The 16,202-nt window shown below is 52.9% G+C and overlaps 2 protein-coding genes and 1 pseudogene across 3 annotated transcripts in view; 2 read left to right on the top strand and 1 right to left on the bottom strand.

The window, feature by feature from the left end:
• The first annotated feature begins 717 nt into the window (after positions 1 to 717).
• On the top strand, positions 718 to 5,883 carry LOC310961055 (multiple inositol polyphosphate phosphatase 1-like). The gene is made up of 7 exons (XM_083932994.1): positions 718 to 1,382; positions 1,932 to 2,114; positions 3,065 to 3,259; positions 3,851 to 3,948; positions 4,034 to 4,164; positions 4,313 to 4,446; positions 4,540 to 5,883. The coding sequence occupies exons 1-7, from the start codon at positions 920 to 922 to the stop codon at positions 4,791 to 4,793; spliced, it is 1,458 nt and encodes a 485-aa protein (XP_083789120.1). The 5' UTR covers positions 718 to 919; the 3' UTR covers positions 4,794 to 5,883.
• Positions 5,884 to 7,657: 1,774 nt separating this feature from the next.
• On the bottom strand, positions 7,658 to 13,772 carry atad1b (ATPase family AAA domain containing 1b). The gene is made up of 10 exons (XM_083932996.1): positions 13,741 to 13,772; positions 12,253 to 12,619; positions 11,745 to 11,843; positions 11,532 to 11,652; positions 11,230 to 11,430; positions 10,559 to 10,665; positions 10,376 to 10,465; positions 9,811 to 9,861; positions 9,582 to 9,712; positions 7,658 to 8,457 (listed from the first exon to the last, which is right to left on the bottom strand). The coding sequence occupies exons 2-10, from the start codon at positions 12,424 to 12,426 to the stop codon at positions 8,337 to 8,339; spliced, it is 1,095 nt and encodes a 364-aa protein (XP_083789122.1). The 5' UTR covers positions 12,427 to 12,619; positions 13,741 to 13,772; the 3' UTR covers positions 7,658 to 8,336.
• Positions 13,773 to 14,720: 948 nt separating this feature from the next.
• LOC310961057 (phosphatidylinositol 3,4,5-trisphosphate 3-phosphatase and dual-specificity protein phosphatase PTEN-like) overlaps positions 14,721 to 16,202 on the top strand; it is a 6,726-nt pseudogene continuing 5,244 nt past the window's right edge. Inside the window, exon 1 of the transcript XR_014593857.1 lies at positions 14,721 to 15,297. The product of XR_014593857.1 is annotated as a phosphatidylinositol 3,4,5-trisphosphate 3-phosphatase and dual-specificity protein phosphatase PTEN-like (transcript). The remainder of the gene's footprint in view (positions 15,298 to 16,202) is intronic.

The following is a 16,202-nucleotide window of genomic DNA, read 5'->3' as shown; positions in this document are numbered from 1 at the left end:
CTCTGGTCCTCTGGAGTCCCCTGGTCTCCCCTGGTCTCCCCTGGTCCTCTGGTCCTCTGGAGTCCCCTGGTCCTCTAGAGTCCTCTGGAGTCCTCTGGTCCTCTAGAGTCCTCTGGTCCTCTAGAGTCCTCTGGAGTCCTGCAGCCTCACTGTCTCCTCTAAACCATCAACAACATGTGCAGCAGGAAGACCCTGATCCTCTGAACCCGACACCGTCCCCCCGGGGCCGAGATGCCTCAGCAGGGTCAGGTGACGGAGATGACGTGGGTCCTGGTGTACGGCGTCTCTCAGACCGGGTCCTGTCTGACCCGGTCTGAGAGACGCCGTACACCAGGACCAGGACCAGAACCAGGACCAGGGACAAACAGGACCAGGGACAAACGGTGCTGTAAAGAGGTTTTACCGTCGTCACTGTGGGACACTGTCCCAGTCTCTGTCCCGGTCTCTGTCCCGGATTCGAACCCGTGTCCACAGAAAGAGGACGTGTCGTGTTTCTGACCTTCACTCGTTTCTCATATTTAATTAAATTTAAATATTTTAAATAAAAATTCAGCGTCACTTCATCATAACTTTATATATGTGACGTCACATGCTTTTATTTTGAAAGTAGACACCGGTAGTGTGTTTTTTTGTTTTGTTTTTGTTTCGGCTTTTATTTTGTAGCACAGTAAACGGAAGTTGTTGTTTATTTACCGGAAACGGTTCGCTGGTGTTTCCGGTTCCTGAGGCGGACTAAAGTTGAACCGCCGCAGAATTTGATCGATATTAAAATAATCTTCGTGTTTGTGAAGTTTAAAGTTCGTTTTTATGATTATTTAGTTTGTTTCAGTGTTTTAAAGAGTCCGGAGCGGTTTCACTGGAACACGGGAGGAACTTCAGCTCAGTACACAAAGGTTCCGGCTCTTCAGTTCCGGTCATCATGTCCGGGGGTTTGCCGGGTTTACCGGGCCGTGGCGGGGCCCTGGTCCTGGCCCTCAGCCTGGTCCTGACCCGCCCCTGCTGCTCCTCCCGCCCGGCCCCGGACATCCCGCACATCGCCGCGTACTTCGGCACCAAGACCCGGTACGAGGACGTGAACCGGCGGCTGCTGCGGGACGAGCTGTCCGTGAACCGCTCCGTGCTGAGACCCCCGAGCACCGAGAGCTGCTCCCCGGTCCACGTCACCGCCGTCATCCGGCACGGGAGCCGCTTCCCCACCGTCAAGAACATCCGCAGGATCCAGAGGCTCAGCGAGCTGCTCCGGAGCGAGCTGGCCCGGAGAGAGGCGACCAGCGCCGGGGGCAGCACCGCGGGGAGCACCGGGGGCAGCACCGGGGGGAGCAACGGTCTGCTGCGGGAGATCCAGAGCCGCTGGCAGATGTGGTACACGGAGGACATGGACGGTGAGACCCGGAGGCACCGGCTCTGATATTATTATTATTATTATTATTATTATTATTATTATTAAATATTCTCATCTCCAGCCTCTGATCCTGGATCAGGTCTCAGGGGCAGCAGCTCCAGCCTCTGATCCTGGATCAGGTCTCAGGGCAGCAGCTCCAGCCTCTGATCCTGGATCAGGTCTCAGGGGCAGCAGCTCCAGCCTCTGATCCTGGATCAGGTCTCAGGGGCAGCAGCTCCAGCCTCTGGTCCTGGATCAGGTCTCGGGGGCAGCAGCTCCAGCCTCTGATCCTGGATCAGGTCTCGGGGGCAGCAGCTCCAGCCTCTGATCCTGGATCAGGTCTCAGGGGACCAGCTCCAGCCTCTGATCCTGGATCAGGTCTCGGGGGCAGCAGCTCCAGCCTCTGATCCTGGATCAGGTCTCAGGGGCAGCAGCTCCAGCCTCTGATCCTGGATCAGGTCTCAGGGGCAGCAGCTCCAGCCTCTGATCCTGGATCAGGTCTCGGGGGCAGCAGCTCCAGTCGTGTATCATTGATGCGGTGAATCCTCAGGGGCGCTGGTGGAGAAGGGGCGGGCCGACCTGCGTCTGCTCGCTCAGAGGCTCGGACTCTTGTTCCCGTCGCTGTTTACGGAGCAAAACGTGAAGAAGATGGAGCTGAAGACGAGCTCCAAACCACGCTGCGTCCACAGCACCGAGGCCTTCCAGGAGGGTCTGCACCTGCACACACACACAGGTACACACACACACACACACACACACACACAGGTACACACACACACACACACACACACACACAGGTACACACACACACACACACAGGCACACACACTCAGGTACACACACACACACACACACACACACACACACACACACACACACACTCAGGTACACACACACACACACTCAGGTACACACACACACACACACACACACACACACACACACACAGGTACACACACACACACACACACCTGTGTCCACAGCACCGAGGCCTTCCAGGAGGGTCTGCACCTGCACACACACACAGGTACACACACACACACACACACACACACACACAGGTACACACACACACACACACACACACACACAGGTACACACACACACACACAGGTACACACACACACACACACACACACACAGGTACACACACACACACACACACACACACACACACACACACAGGTACACACACTCAGGTACACACACACACACACACACACACAGGTACACACACACACACACAGGTACACACACACACACACACACACAGGTACACACACTCAGGTACACACACACACACACACAGGTACACACACACACACAGGTACACACACACACACACACTCAGGTACACACACACACACACACACACAGGTACACACACACACACACACTCAGGTACACACACACACACACACGCACACACACAGGTACACACACAGGTACACACACACACACACACAGGTACACACACACACACACACACACACACAGGTACACACACACACGGGTCAGACACACACACACACACACACACACACACACACACACACACACACACACACAAACAGATTAGAGCAGAAGCAGGATCTGAACATGAATTATAACAGGTGTGTGTGTGTGTGTGTGTGTGTGTGTGTGTGTGTGTACCTGTGTGTACGTGTGTGTGTGTGTGTGCAGAGCTGCCGTTCCGTCACCAGGTGGACGACTCCCTGCTGCGGTTCTTCGAGCGTTGCCGTGGTTTCGTGGAGGGCGTGGAGAAGAACCGCACGGCGACGCTGGAGGTGGAGAAGTTCAAACACGGGGAGGAGATGGAGGCGGTGAGGGGGAGGGTCGCTGAGAGGCTGGGCCTCCACCGGCAGCAGCTGAGCCCGGGTCAGACACACACACACACACACACACACACACACACACACACACACACACACACACACACACACACACACAGGTACACACACATACACACACACATACACACACACACACACACACACACACACACACACACAGGTACACACACATACACACACACACACACACACACACACACACACACACGGGTCAGACACACACACACGGGTCAGACACACACACACACACACACACACACACACACACACGGGTCAGACACACACACACACACACACACACGGGTCAGACACACACACACGGGTCAGACAAACACACACACACACACACACACACACACGGGTCAGACACACACACACACACACACACACACACACGGGTCAGACACACACACACACACACATACGGGTCAGACACACACACACACACACACGGGTCAGACACACACACACGGGTCAGACACACACACACACACACACGCACGGGTCAGACACACACACACACACACACACACACACACACACACACATACACACACACACACACACACACACACACAGCATGGAGCGTGAAGTTTGTCCCTCCGTGTTCCCGTAGATCTGGTGGAGGCGGCGTTCTTCTTGTGTTCCTACGAGCTCGCCATCAAGTCCCTCCACTCGCCGTGGTGTTTCCTGTTTGACGAGGACGACGCCAAGGTCCCGCCCCGCCTCTCATGTCCCTGACGGTTCTGTGGTTCAGTGGTTCTGCTGCGTGTTGATCACGGTTTGAATCCGTCCCCAGGTGCTGGAGTACAAGTCGGACCTGAAGCAGTACTGGAAGCGCACTCACGGGCACGCCATCAGCGCCCTGTCCAGCTGCCCACTGTTCCACCACGTCTTCAGGACGCTCGACAAGGCCGGGCGCCCCCGCAGGTCCGTGACATCACAGGACGCTTTACACCCACTTATTGTTGTTGTTGTTAGCACATGCAGCTAACATTAGCTTAGCATAATTATTTTTCTTTATTATTTATTAAATATCAATGATCATAATTAATAAATAAGCGTTCTCGCTCCTCAGGTCGACGGACGCCGCCCCTGAGCCCGCCTCCGTCCTGGTGGGTCACGCTGAGACGCTCCTCCCCCTCCTGGCGCTGCTGGGACTCTTCAAGGACCAGACTCCGCCCACCGCCACCAACTACGCCACACAGCACGGTACGAAGCCCCGCCCCCCGCCTCAGCTCCAATCAGAGCGCAGCGCGCGGCGTCAGGTGAGTGGGACTTAAACGTGCGTCTTGCGTCTCTCAGGGAGAAGTTTCCGCTCCGGTCTCATCGTCCCGTACGCCGCCAACCTGCTCTTCGTGCTGTACGACTGCCAGCGAGGCCCGCGGCTGCAGCTGCTCCTCAACGAGGCTCCGGTTCGATTCCCGGGGCTGGAGGGGGAGGACGCGCCGCTGTACCGGGACGTCCGGGCCGCGTACCGCCACCTCCTGGACGGCTGCGACTTCCACAGCGAGTGTGAGGGGCGGAGCTTCGGCCGCGCCCCGAACACGGAGCTGTGAGGAGACGCAGGCACGAGGCTCACGGCGGCCATCTTGGTTCTGTGGAGGCAGGAGGGCGAGCCGCAATAATCCCATGATGCATCTGTGTTCATCTGTGTGTGGCTAAGCCCCGCCCCCTGAAGGGTCGGGTCCAATCAGCAGCTCGAGTTCATCAGCTTTAATGTGACGGGTTTTTATTTTCTGAAGCTTTAATTTTACAAAACTTTATTTTTACACAAATGATTAAACATGAAAGGAACCGTTAGATGCTCAGTAAACTCAAAGAGACAAAGAGACGAAGATACGAAGAGACAAAGAGACAAAGAGACAGAAGTGAGGAGAAGTCGTCTCGGTCCAGGCGTCTGATTGGCTGCTGTTGATGCTGCGTTCAGGTTCTCCTCGGACGTTTCTGTTTCTTCGTCTAAATGAAACAAAAACTCGTGAATTCTTCGTCGGGAACTCGTTTCTCCGATTATTCCAACAGCACACGAACGCACCACTGAAGCAGAACAGGAGGCGCAGAAACGGCGTTTTGGCGTTTTCACGTTTTCACTGGCGTCCGTTTGAACGAGAATCAGATTTAATTAACTTAAAGAATGAAATGTGAAAAATCATCTTTCTGTGTTTTTGATTTTTATTCTTTTCTCTTTGAAAACTAAAACTTTAATTTATTATCAAGAGAAAACAGAAAAAATCTGATGAAATATTATTATTATTATTTAAATGAGTTCCTTCTTTGATCTTCAGGTTTTTTTTCAGGTTTGAACGTTTTTTCTTTCGTTCTGGGTAAATTTTGGTGTTTCTGACTCGACTGTGTCACTTCCTGTTCAGCGTGTCACTTCCTGTTCAGCGTGTCACTTCCGGCTCAGCGTGTCACTTCCTGTTCAGCCTGTCACTTCCTGTTCAGCCTGTCACTTCCTGTTCAGCGTGTCACTTCCTGTTCAGCGTGTCACTTCCTGTTCAGCCTGTCACTTCCTGTTCAGCGTGTCACTTCCTGTTCAGCCTGTCACTTCCTGTTCAGCCTGTCACTTCCTGTTCAGCGTGTCACTTCCTGTTCAGCGTGTCACTTCCTGTTCAGCGTGTCACTTCCTGTTCAGCCTGTCACTTCCTGTTCAGCGTGTCACTTCCTGTTCAGCGTGTCACTTCCTGTTGTTGCAGACGAATGTTTTTAAAGCTTTAATAAACTTTTTTCACTGAAGAAACAAAGTTTTTCCTGTCGTCGTTTTTTATAAATGACGTCTTGGTTCAGTTTAATGAATTAAATTATTTAAACTTTATATTTATATATAAAGTTTAAATAGTTTAATGAATTAAATTATTTAAACTTTATATTTATATATAAAGTTTAAATAGTTTAAGTTTTCTCAGAGCATCATGATCATGATCATCGTCATATTCTGTCTCAGCTTGTTTCTGTTTTATTAACAAACGTCTGATCTGAGGCCGAAGGTCCTGGATCCTCTTTAACAAACACCATGTTGGAACAGAAGGAGGCTCAGAAGTGGACCTGGTCCCAGAGCACACTAGGCCAAAGGTCCAGGATCCAGTCTGTGATGGTCTCATCTGATCTGAGGCCGGATGTTTTGGACACTCGGGTGAAGAGAGGGGCAGAGCTGTCAGCTGATCACCATCTGGGGATGAGTGGGTCAGAGGACGGGGAAGGTTCTGGACAGACCGGGTAAACCCAAACCAGTAGTGCGGGTGAACTGGGACCGTCTGGAGGAGGCCCCTGTCCCAGAGACCTTCACCTCACACCTCCGGAGGAGCTTTTCTGGCGTCCCTGTGGAGGTTGGGGGCATCGAACCGGAGCGGGCGATGTTCAAAGCTTCCACTGCTGAAGCTGCAGCGGTGAGCTGTGGCCTCAAGGTCTCAGGTGCCTCAAGGGGCGGGGACCCTGGAGCACCGTGGTGGACCCCGGGGGTCAGGGGTCCCCCTGAAGAAGGAGGCCTTCAGGATCTGGTCTCCCAGAAGACTCCGGAGGTGGTTCTGAGGTCCCCACAGGTCTGAAGGGCTGCAGCCTCTGCTGGGTCAGAGGCAAAGCAGCGGGTGTGGGAGGAGTTCACACAAGTCCTGGAGAAGGACTTTGGGGGGCACCGAGGTGCTTCTGGACCACCATTCAGCACCTCAGGAGGGGGACACGGGGAACCGTCCAAGCTGTTCACAGGAGTGGGCCCATCCGGTCTACATGTGCTTTGTGGATCTGGAGAAGGCCCATGACCGGGTCCCTGGAGATAATGTGGGAGGTGCTGGGGGAGTCTGGGGTGAGGGGGTCACTTCTGAGGGGGTCCAGTCTCTGTACCCCCAAAGAGAGAGCTGAGTCCGGATCCTGGGCAGTGAGTCGGAGTGGTTCCCGGTGGGGGTCGGCCTCCTCCAGGGGGGCACTCTGTCACCAATCCTGTTTGTGGTTTTCATGGACAGGATATGGAGGCGTAGTGGTGGTGGGGAGGGGCTGCAGGTGGGTGGGCTGAGGATCTGGTCTCTGACGTGGTCCTGATGGCGTCGTGGGTCAGGGACCTTCAGCACTCACTGGATCGGTTCACAGCCGAGTGTGAAACGGCCGGGATGAGGATCAGCACCTCTGGATCTGAGGCCGTGGCTCTCAGCAGGAAACCGCTGGATTGTTCCTCCGGGTCTGGAACGAGTCCTGACCCCAAGTGAAGGACTTCAAGCACCTCGGGATCTGGTTCACGAGTGAGGGGACGATGGAGCGACCTGAGACCTGATCCAGGATCAGAGGCTGGAGATGAGTATGAGTCATATTCACATGATTAAAGTTCCTGTTCCGTTTTGTTTGAACTTTAACGACTGAAAACTCTCCTGATTTATTATAAACATGAACATGACTCAGCGTTTATGACACAACAAAAAACTTTATTCACACAGGGTCAAAGAAACAGAAAAACACGATAGAAATAATAAAAATAAAAAAATAATAAAATAATAAAGTTCACTTTATGAAAAACGTGTTTCTGTGTTTTACAGCGAAAACGATTCAAAACCGCCGACGTTTAGATTCTTGTTTACGGGCGACACGGAATCGAACCGCTACCTCGTGTCTGGGGCGCTCCTCCTGAGGTAACGGATGGAGATCAGGTTCACGTGTAACGAGGAGACGCCGGCGGCTCGTTCACTTCTGTGATTCGTCTTTAACTTCCTGCTGCAGGGAGGATTTTCACAATAAAAGTTCTGGATTTGAGCTCAGTTCTGCTGAGGCTGATGGGTAATGTAGTTGTTGACGGTGTAACCACGGAAACGCCGTCTCGTTGACCTTCAGACACAGAAACGTTCTTTAGTTCTGTTTCTGAAGGTCGGAGAAACACGTGACGTCACTGTGGGCGGTCCAGAGCGGCGTGATGATGTCACTGTGGGCGGTCCAGAGCGGCGTGATGACGTCACTGTGGGCGGTCCAGAGCGGCGTGATGATGTCACTGTGGGCGGTCCAGAGCGGCGTGATGATGTCACTGTGGGCGGTCCAGAGCGGCGTGATGACGTCACTGTGGGCGGTCCAGAGCGGCGTGATGACGTCACTGTGGGCGGTCCAGAGCGGCGTGATGATGTCACTGGTTAGTCCAGAGCGGCGTGCAGCAGTGCGCCACGGCCGCCCGCCATCTTGGATTTCTTCATCTTACTGATCGCCTTCTGAAGGTCGGACTGATGGATCGGACGGATGACGTCTTCTGACGCACTGAGAGACAGACAGGTGAGAGACAGACAGGTGAGAGAGAGACAGGTGAGAGAGAGACAGGTGAGAGAGAGACAGGTGAGAGAGAGACAGACAGGTGAGAGAGAGACAGGTGAGGGACAGACAGGTGAGAGAGAGACAGGTGAGGGACAGACAGGTGAGAGAGAGACAGGTGAGAGGCAGACAGGTGAGAGGCAGACAGACAGGTGAGAGAGAGACAGGTGAGAGAGAGACAGGTGAGAGAGAGACAGGTGAGAGAGAGACAGGTGAGAGAGAGACAGGTGAGAGACAGACAGGTGAGAGAGAGACAGGTGAGAGGCAGACAGGTGAGAGGCAGACAGACAGGTGAGAGAGAGACAGGTGAGAGAGAGACAGGTGAGAGGCAGACAGACAGGTGAGAGAGAGACAGGTGAGAGAGAGACAGGTGAGAGAGAGACAGGTGAGAGACAGACAGGTGAGAGAGAGACAGGTGAGAGACAGACAGGTGAGAGAGAGACAGGTGAGAGACAGACAGGTGAGAGAGAGACAGGTGAGAGAGACAGACAGGTGAGAGACAGACAGGAGAGAGAGAGACAGGTGAGAGACAGACAGGTGAGAGAGAGAGACAGGTGAGAGAGAGACAGGTGAGAGAGAGACAGGTGAGAGAGAGACAGACAGGTGAGAGAGAGACAGGTGAGAGACAGACAGGTGAGAGGCAGACAGACAGGTGAGAGAGAGACAGGTGAGAGAGAGACAGGTGAGAGAGAGACAGGTGAGAGACAGACAGGAGAGAGAGAGACAGGTGAGAGAGAGACAGGTGAGAGAGAGATAGAGACAGGTGAGAGACAGGTGAGAGAGAGACAGACAGGTGAGAGAGAGACAGACAGGTGAGAGAGAGACAGGTGAGAGACAGACAGGAGAGAGAGAGACAGGTGAGAGAGAGACGGACGAGAGACAGACAGGTGAGAGACAGACAGGTGAGAGACAGACAGGTGAGGGACAGACAGGGAGAGACAGACAGGTGAGAGACAGACAGGTGAGAGACAGACAGGTGAGGGACAGACAGGTGAGAGACAGACAGGTGAGGGACAGACAGGGAGAGACAGACAGACACGTGAGAGACAGACAGGTGAGAGAGAGACAGGTACCTGTCGTTCTGAGAGTGGACGAAGTCTCTGACGCAGAGCAGAGCGGCGTCCCGACACATTTCTCTGAGGTCACTTCCTGAGAAACCCTCCGTTTCCTTGGCAACGTCGACGAGGTCAACAGACAGGTCGATCTGCAGAAAGACAGGTGAGACGCACACACACACACACACTCTTAATCATGTGCTCCTGTTCTCCAGTGGGTCGGTGTAACGGTGGTGTTTGAACTCACGCTCTCGTTCTCCAGGATCAGTTTGAGGATCTGCTCCCTCTGCATCACGCTCTGCTCCACACACACACACACACACACACACACACACACACACACACACACACACACACACACACACACACACACACACACACACACACACACACACACACACACACACACACACACACACAGGGACACACACACACACACACACAGGGACACACACACACACACACACACACACACACACACACACAGGGACACACACACACACACACACACACACACACACACACACAGGGACACACACACACACACACACACACATACACACACACACACACAGACACACACACACACACGCACACAGAGGCGCACGCACACACACACACACGCACACACACACACACACGCACACACACACACACACACACACACACATACACACACACACAGACACACACACACACACGCACACAGAGGCGCACGCACACACACACACGCACGCACACACACACACACAGGTGAGAACCATGCTATGCTAACATGCTAACGTTGCGTGCTCTTATTTTGAAACACCCACAGGCTGGTTGATGTGGAACCTGGTGGGCATCCTCCTGAGGATGGCCGGGTCCAGGTCCTGAGGGCGGTTGGTGGCGCCCATGATGATCACCTGACACACGGGAGGAGGACGACGCTCAGGGTTAAGGATGTATTATTAATATTAATAATAATAATAATAATGATAATGATGTTGATGGGGGACCTGGCAGTGGTGGTCCGTGTCCAGCCCGTCCCACAGACTCATGAACTGCGCCTTCATCATCGCCGTCGCCTCGTGGTCGGAGCTCGAACGACTCCTCAGGAACGAGTCTGTGCAACACACACCATCATTAGAGTGTGTGTGTGTGTGTCTCTGTGTGTGTCTCTGTGTGTGTGTGTGTGTGTGTGTGTGGTGTGTGTGTGTGTGTGTGTGTGTGTGTGTGTGTGTGTGTGTGTGTGTGTGTGTGTGTGTGTGTGTCTCTGTGTGTCCCTGTGTGTGTGTGTGTGTGTGTGTTTGTGTGTGTGTGTGTGTCTCTGTGTGTCCCTGTGTGTGTGTGTGTGTTTGTGTCCCTGTGTGTGTGTGTGTGTGTGTCCCCGTGTGTGTGTGTGTGTGTGTGTGTCCCCGTGTGTGTGTGTGTGTGTGTGTGTCCCCGTGTGTGTGTGTGTGTGTGTGTGTGTGTGTCCCTGTGTGTGTGTGTGTGTCCCTGTGTGTGTGTGTGTCCCTGTGTGTGTGTGTGTGTGTGTCCCTGTGTGTGTGTCCCTGTGTGTGTGTGTCCCTGTGTGTCCCTGTGTGTGTGTGTGTGTGTGTGTGTGTGTGTGTGTGTGTGTGTGTGTGTGTGTGTGTGTGTGTGTGTGTGTGTGTGTGTGTGTGTGTGTGTGTGTGTGTGTGTGTACCGATCTCGTCGATGAAGATGATTGACGGCTGCAGTTTGACGGACAGGGAGAAGACGGCGGCGGCGAGCTTCTGGGACTCTCCGTACCACTTGTCCGTCAGCGTGGACGGCTGCAGGTTGATGAAGCGGAACCCCGCCTCCTTGGCCGTCGCCTTGGCGATCAGCGTTTTCCCACAGCCCGGGGGTCCGTACAGCAGCACGCCTGTTACCGTGACGACAGGGGGGGGCGGGGTCAGAAAAGGGCAGGTGAACAGGTGAGCGAACAGGTGAGTGAACGGGTGAGCGGTTGCCGTGGTAACGGACCTTTGGGCGGCTGCAGCAGCCTGGAGCCCATGAACAGGTGTCTCTTCTGAACAGGTAAAATCACCGTCTCCTTCAACTCTGTGATCACGTCGTCCAGACCGGCCACGTCCTGCCACGTCATCTGAGCCCCACGACAAATATTACTTTATTACTATAACAACAATAACAACAACAATAAACACACAAACAACAACAACAGCACTGCAGGTGTACCTGCATGCTCAGGGGGTCCACCAGGTGAGCTGCGATGCTCATTTCATATTCAGACAGTTTCACGTTCTTCACTCCGATCTGACGCATCAGCTTCTCCGCCTGCACACACACACACACACACACACACACACACACACACACACGAACACACACACACACACACACACACACACACACACACACACACACACACACACACACAGTTATGCTTATTAACGATTATTATTATTATAAATATACGTTTATTAAAGTTCACTGAAGACAACAGTTATTTGCCCTCCCCCCCCCCACCTGTCTCTGAGCCCCCCCTCACCTGTCTCTGCCCCCCCTCACCTGTCTCTCTGCCCCCCCTCACCTGTCTCTGCCCCCCCCTCACCTGTCTCTGCCCCCCTCACCTGTCTCTCTGCCCCCCCCTCACCTGTCTCTGCCCCCCCCTCACCTGTCTCTGCCCCCCCCTCACCTGTCTCTGCCCCCCCCTCACCTGTCTCTGCCCCCCCCCCCCCCTCACCTGTCTCTGCGCCTCCACCTTCTGCTTCCTGGTGGGGTCGATGGCGTCCACCATCCACTTGATGGTGAAGTAGGTGACGGCGCCGAAGACGGTGAGACGGAAGAGCAGGCCGATGACCTCGTTCCTGCCCAGGGGGCGGCCCACGCTCTCCGCCGGGACGCTGCCCAGCACCATGGTCAGGCTCAGGGGGGGTCACAGGAAGTGCACAGGCAGGTCACAGGAAGTGCACAGGCAGGTCACAGGAAGTGCACAGGCAGGTCACAGGAAATGCACAGGCAGGTCACAGGAAGTGCACAGGCAGGTCACAGGAAGTGCACAGGCAGGTCACAGGAAGTGCACAGGCAGGTCACAGGAAGTGCACTCAGGGCTGCGGAGGAACAATGTTCTTCTTATTATTGAATCTCTCAAATCTCTGATTAATAATATTAAACATTGATCCTCAGGATCCTCGTCCTGTGCTTTGATCCGCTCAGTGAAAACTAGAAACGCCACATTTTCATAATCAAAACTGTTTTTAGTGTTTTGGATCGGAGCCGAACGGAGGAGCAGCTGCGGGCTCATGGTGCCTGATCCTGGGTGAAGGTCCCGCAGCTCCGCGTCAACGACCGGAGGCAGAACCGTTAAACCCTCAGTGTTTGAACCGGGCCCCGGTGAGACCCGGGCCCCGGTGAGACCCGGGCCCGGGATCAGGTCCCTGTTTAATAAAGAAGCTAGATTCATTTTAAGTCGCAGCCGTTTAGTGAAGCTGCTGTTTCAGAGTTTCACAGCTGCAGATTTTTTACATCAGCTCAGTTTTAATGAACAGAAGCAGGAAAAAGAGAAGTGACGGGTTTCTAAACACAGTTTCTGCAGCTGCACGGGAAAGAAACCGAAACTCTTCCATATTTACACATTTATTTATATTTATTTATATTTATATATTATTGTATTGCAGCCGTTTAGTGAAGCAGCTGCTGCTTCATCGTTTCTGATCCAGTTGTTTTCCATCAGCTCTGTTTTTATGATCAGAGCTGATGAAACGTTAAACCCTCAGTGTTTGAACCGGGGTCCGGTGAGACCCGGGTCCGGTGAGACCGGGGTCCGGTGAGACCGGGGTCCGGTGAGACCCGGGTCCGGTGAGACCCGGGTCCGGTGGGATCAGGGATCAGGGATCAGGGATCAGGGATCCGGTCCCTGTTTAATAAAAAACAAGCTGGTTTTATTTTAAATCACTCTTTAACCCAACGGCTCTCAGTGGGACCCCGTCCCGGACCCCTGGGTGTCCCGGGACCGCAGTTTGAGCACCCTAGCTGCTAACGCTAGCATTAGCTTGACCTTCTGTCTGCGGCCGGAACACAGCGGCTCCTCCCCGGGAAACACGCACCTGTGCCCGGGTCACAGAGGTCAGACCGGCCGCGGAGCTCCGGAAGCTGCTCCGGTAAAAACCCACCGGGAGGAAAACACACAAAGTGCCGTTTCTCCGGTAAATGCGACGGTAACGGAACTCACCTCCACCGGCGGTGACGTCACTCTGCAGCGCTTCCGCGGTGTGCTCTTCTTCGGTGGTGCCGGGCGCAGGCGGCCGCTTCTTCTTCTTCTACGGTTCTTTTACCGGACTCACTTCCGCCTCCGGACGCTGCTTCAATATAAACTTTTATTTATATTCTATTTTTTAAATCTCTTTGTTTTATGGAAACATTTTAATATTTATTTATTTATTTTTATAAATATTTTAAACGTGTAAACACTTTTGATAAATGTTAAATAAATATTTTCTGATTTAAAAAATCATTTAAAAAATGATAAAAGTACATTTAAAATTAAAACTCTTCAAATTCAACAAATAAAAACATAAATAACAAAATTACGACAAATTACAGACGAGGTAAATATAAAATAGAGAAATTCAGCAGGTGGAGCTGAAACAGTTTATAAGCATCTGAACTCAAGAGCGAACAGTGTAGATATTAATGTATGTGTGTGTATTAATACATATATATATAAATGTATATATTTATATGTATTTTACAGTTTTATGATTATATGTTTATTATATTAGAATTATCAATAATTGTATAACTCTATATTTATACATATATGTATTATATATGAATATATGTATTTTAAAGTTGTAATTTCATATTCTTTACAGACTCTACGTGAGGATAAACATTGTTTTTTTAGTATAATCATTGGACTTTATTTAGAAAATTTTCCTATATTTTGAAAGGGTGTACCGGACGTGTCCCTGTACTTTATTTTGAAAGGGTGTACCGGAAGTCTCCCTGTACTTTATTTTGAAGTGTTTTCTGTAGTATTTTGAAAGGGTGTACCGGATGTGTCCCTGTACTTTATTTTGAAAGGGTGTACCGGAAGTCTCCCTGTACTTTATTTTGAAGTGTTTCCCATAGTATTTTGAAAGGGTGTACCGGATGTGTTCATGTCTCTGTTTCCGCTCAAACAGATTTTCTTTCCGCCGATCAGCAGCCGATCACAGCGGCCGGGAACACACTGACCCACCGCCGCCCGGAGCTCCGCAGGTCTGGACTCGAACCCGCGGATGGTTGTGTCCGCAGGCGGGGACCTGGACACCGGGACACCAGGAGACCCAGGCCCGCAGCGGGGCAGGGAGGAGTACTGACGCCGGGGAACAGCACCGACAGACGGGCTGCTGTCAGCGGGAAGGCCGGTGAAGCTCCGGCCGCTCCGGAGCTCTCAGGGCGGACCAGAGGAGCCCGTTACCGGGGCCGTCTGATCCGTTTGGACCCCTCGGTTCCGTTTCTAATAACCACCGGATTTATCTGATTTCACCGTGGACCCCAGAGCCGCGGCTGGATCACGCTAGCTCCCGGGGCTAGTTAGCTTCTGTCCCCGGGACCAGGCAGCACAGGCTCCGCGGCGGCCGGGGACGGAGCGGCCGCCGCCGCACAGGTCTGCGGGACTTTCACGGCGCTTTTACGGACAGGCACCGCGCGCACGCCCCGGGGATGGCTGCCCTCATCAAGGAGATCGTGAGCCGGAACAAGAGGCGGTACCAGGAGGACGGGTTCGACCTGGACCTCACCTGTATCCTTTACGACTGTCAGAGACACACACACACACACACACACACACACACACACACACACACACACACACACAGACACACACACACACACAGACACACACACACACACACACACACACGGGTCAGACACACACACACACACACATACACACACATACACACACACACGGGTCAGAGACAGACACACACACATACACAGGTCAGACACACACACACACACACACACACATACACACACACACGGGTCAGAGACACACACACACACACACAGGTCAGACACACACACACACACACACACACACACACATACACACACACACGGGTCAGAGACACACACACACACACACACACACGGGTCAGAGACACACACACACAGGTCAGAGACGCGCACACACACACACACAGGTCAGACACACACACACACAGGTCAGACACACACACGCACAGGTCAGACACACACACGCACAGGTCAGACACACACACGCACAGGTCAGACACACACACACACAGGTCAGACACACACACACACAGGTCAGACACACACAGGTCAGACACACACACACACACTCACAGGTCAGACACACACACAGGTTATAGACACACACAGGTCAGACACACACACAGGTCAGACACACACACACACACACACAGGTCAGACACACACACACACACCTGCTCTACACACACACACACATACACACACAGGTCAGACACACACACAGGTTATAGACACACACAGGTCAGACACACACACACACAGGTCACACACACACACAGACACACACACACACACAACTGCTCTACAGACACACACACACACACACAACTGCTCTACAGACACACACACACACACACCTGCTCTACACACACACACACACTCACACACACAGGTCACACACACACA

The sequence above is a fragment of the Echiichthys vipera genome (assembly GCF_963691815.1).
Source record: "Echiichthys vipera genome assembly, chromosome: 18".
NCBI lineage: Eukaryota > Metazoa > Chordata > Actinopteri > Perciformes > Trachinidae > Echiichthys > Echiichthys vipera.
The sequence above is the reverse complement of the archived record's forward strand: the minus strand, read 5'-3'. Positions and strand labels throughout refer to the sequence as shown.

Coding starts and splice junctions, on each gene's coding strand:
- atad1b (XM_083932996.1), bottom strand. CDS start 12,426: ATGGTGCTGGGCAGCGTCCCGGCGGAGAGCGTGGGCCGCCCCCTGGGC. Junction 9,713..9,810: donor TGATCCTGGAGAACGAGAGC/GTGAGTTCAAAC, acceptor GTCTTTCTGCAG/ATCGACCTGTCTGTTGACCT. Junction 8,458..9,581: donor GTCCACTCTCAGAACGACAG/GTACCTGTCTCT, acceptor TCTGTCTCTCAG/TGCGTCAGAAGACGTCATCC.
- LOC310961055 (XM_083932994.1), top strand. CDS start 920: ATGTCCGGGGGTTTGCCGGGTTTACCGGGCCGTGGCGGGGCCCTGGTC. Junction 3,260..3,850: donor CCGGCAGCAGCTGAGCCCGG/GTCAGACACACA, acceptor GTGTTCCCGTAG/ATCTGGTGGAGGCGGCGTTC. Junction 4,447..4,539: donor CAACTACGCCACACAGCACG/GTACGAAGCCCC, acceptor TGCGTCTCTCAG/GGAGAAGTTTCCGCTCCGGT.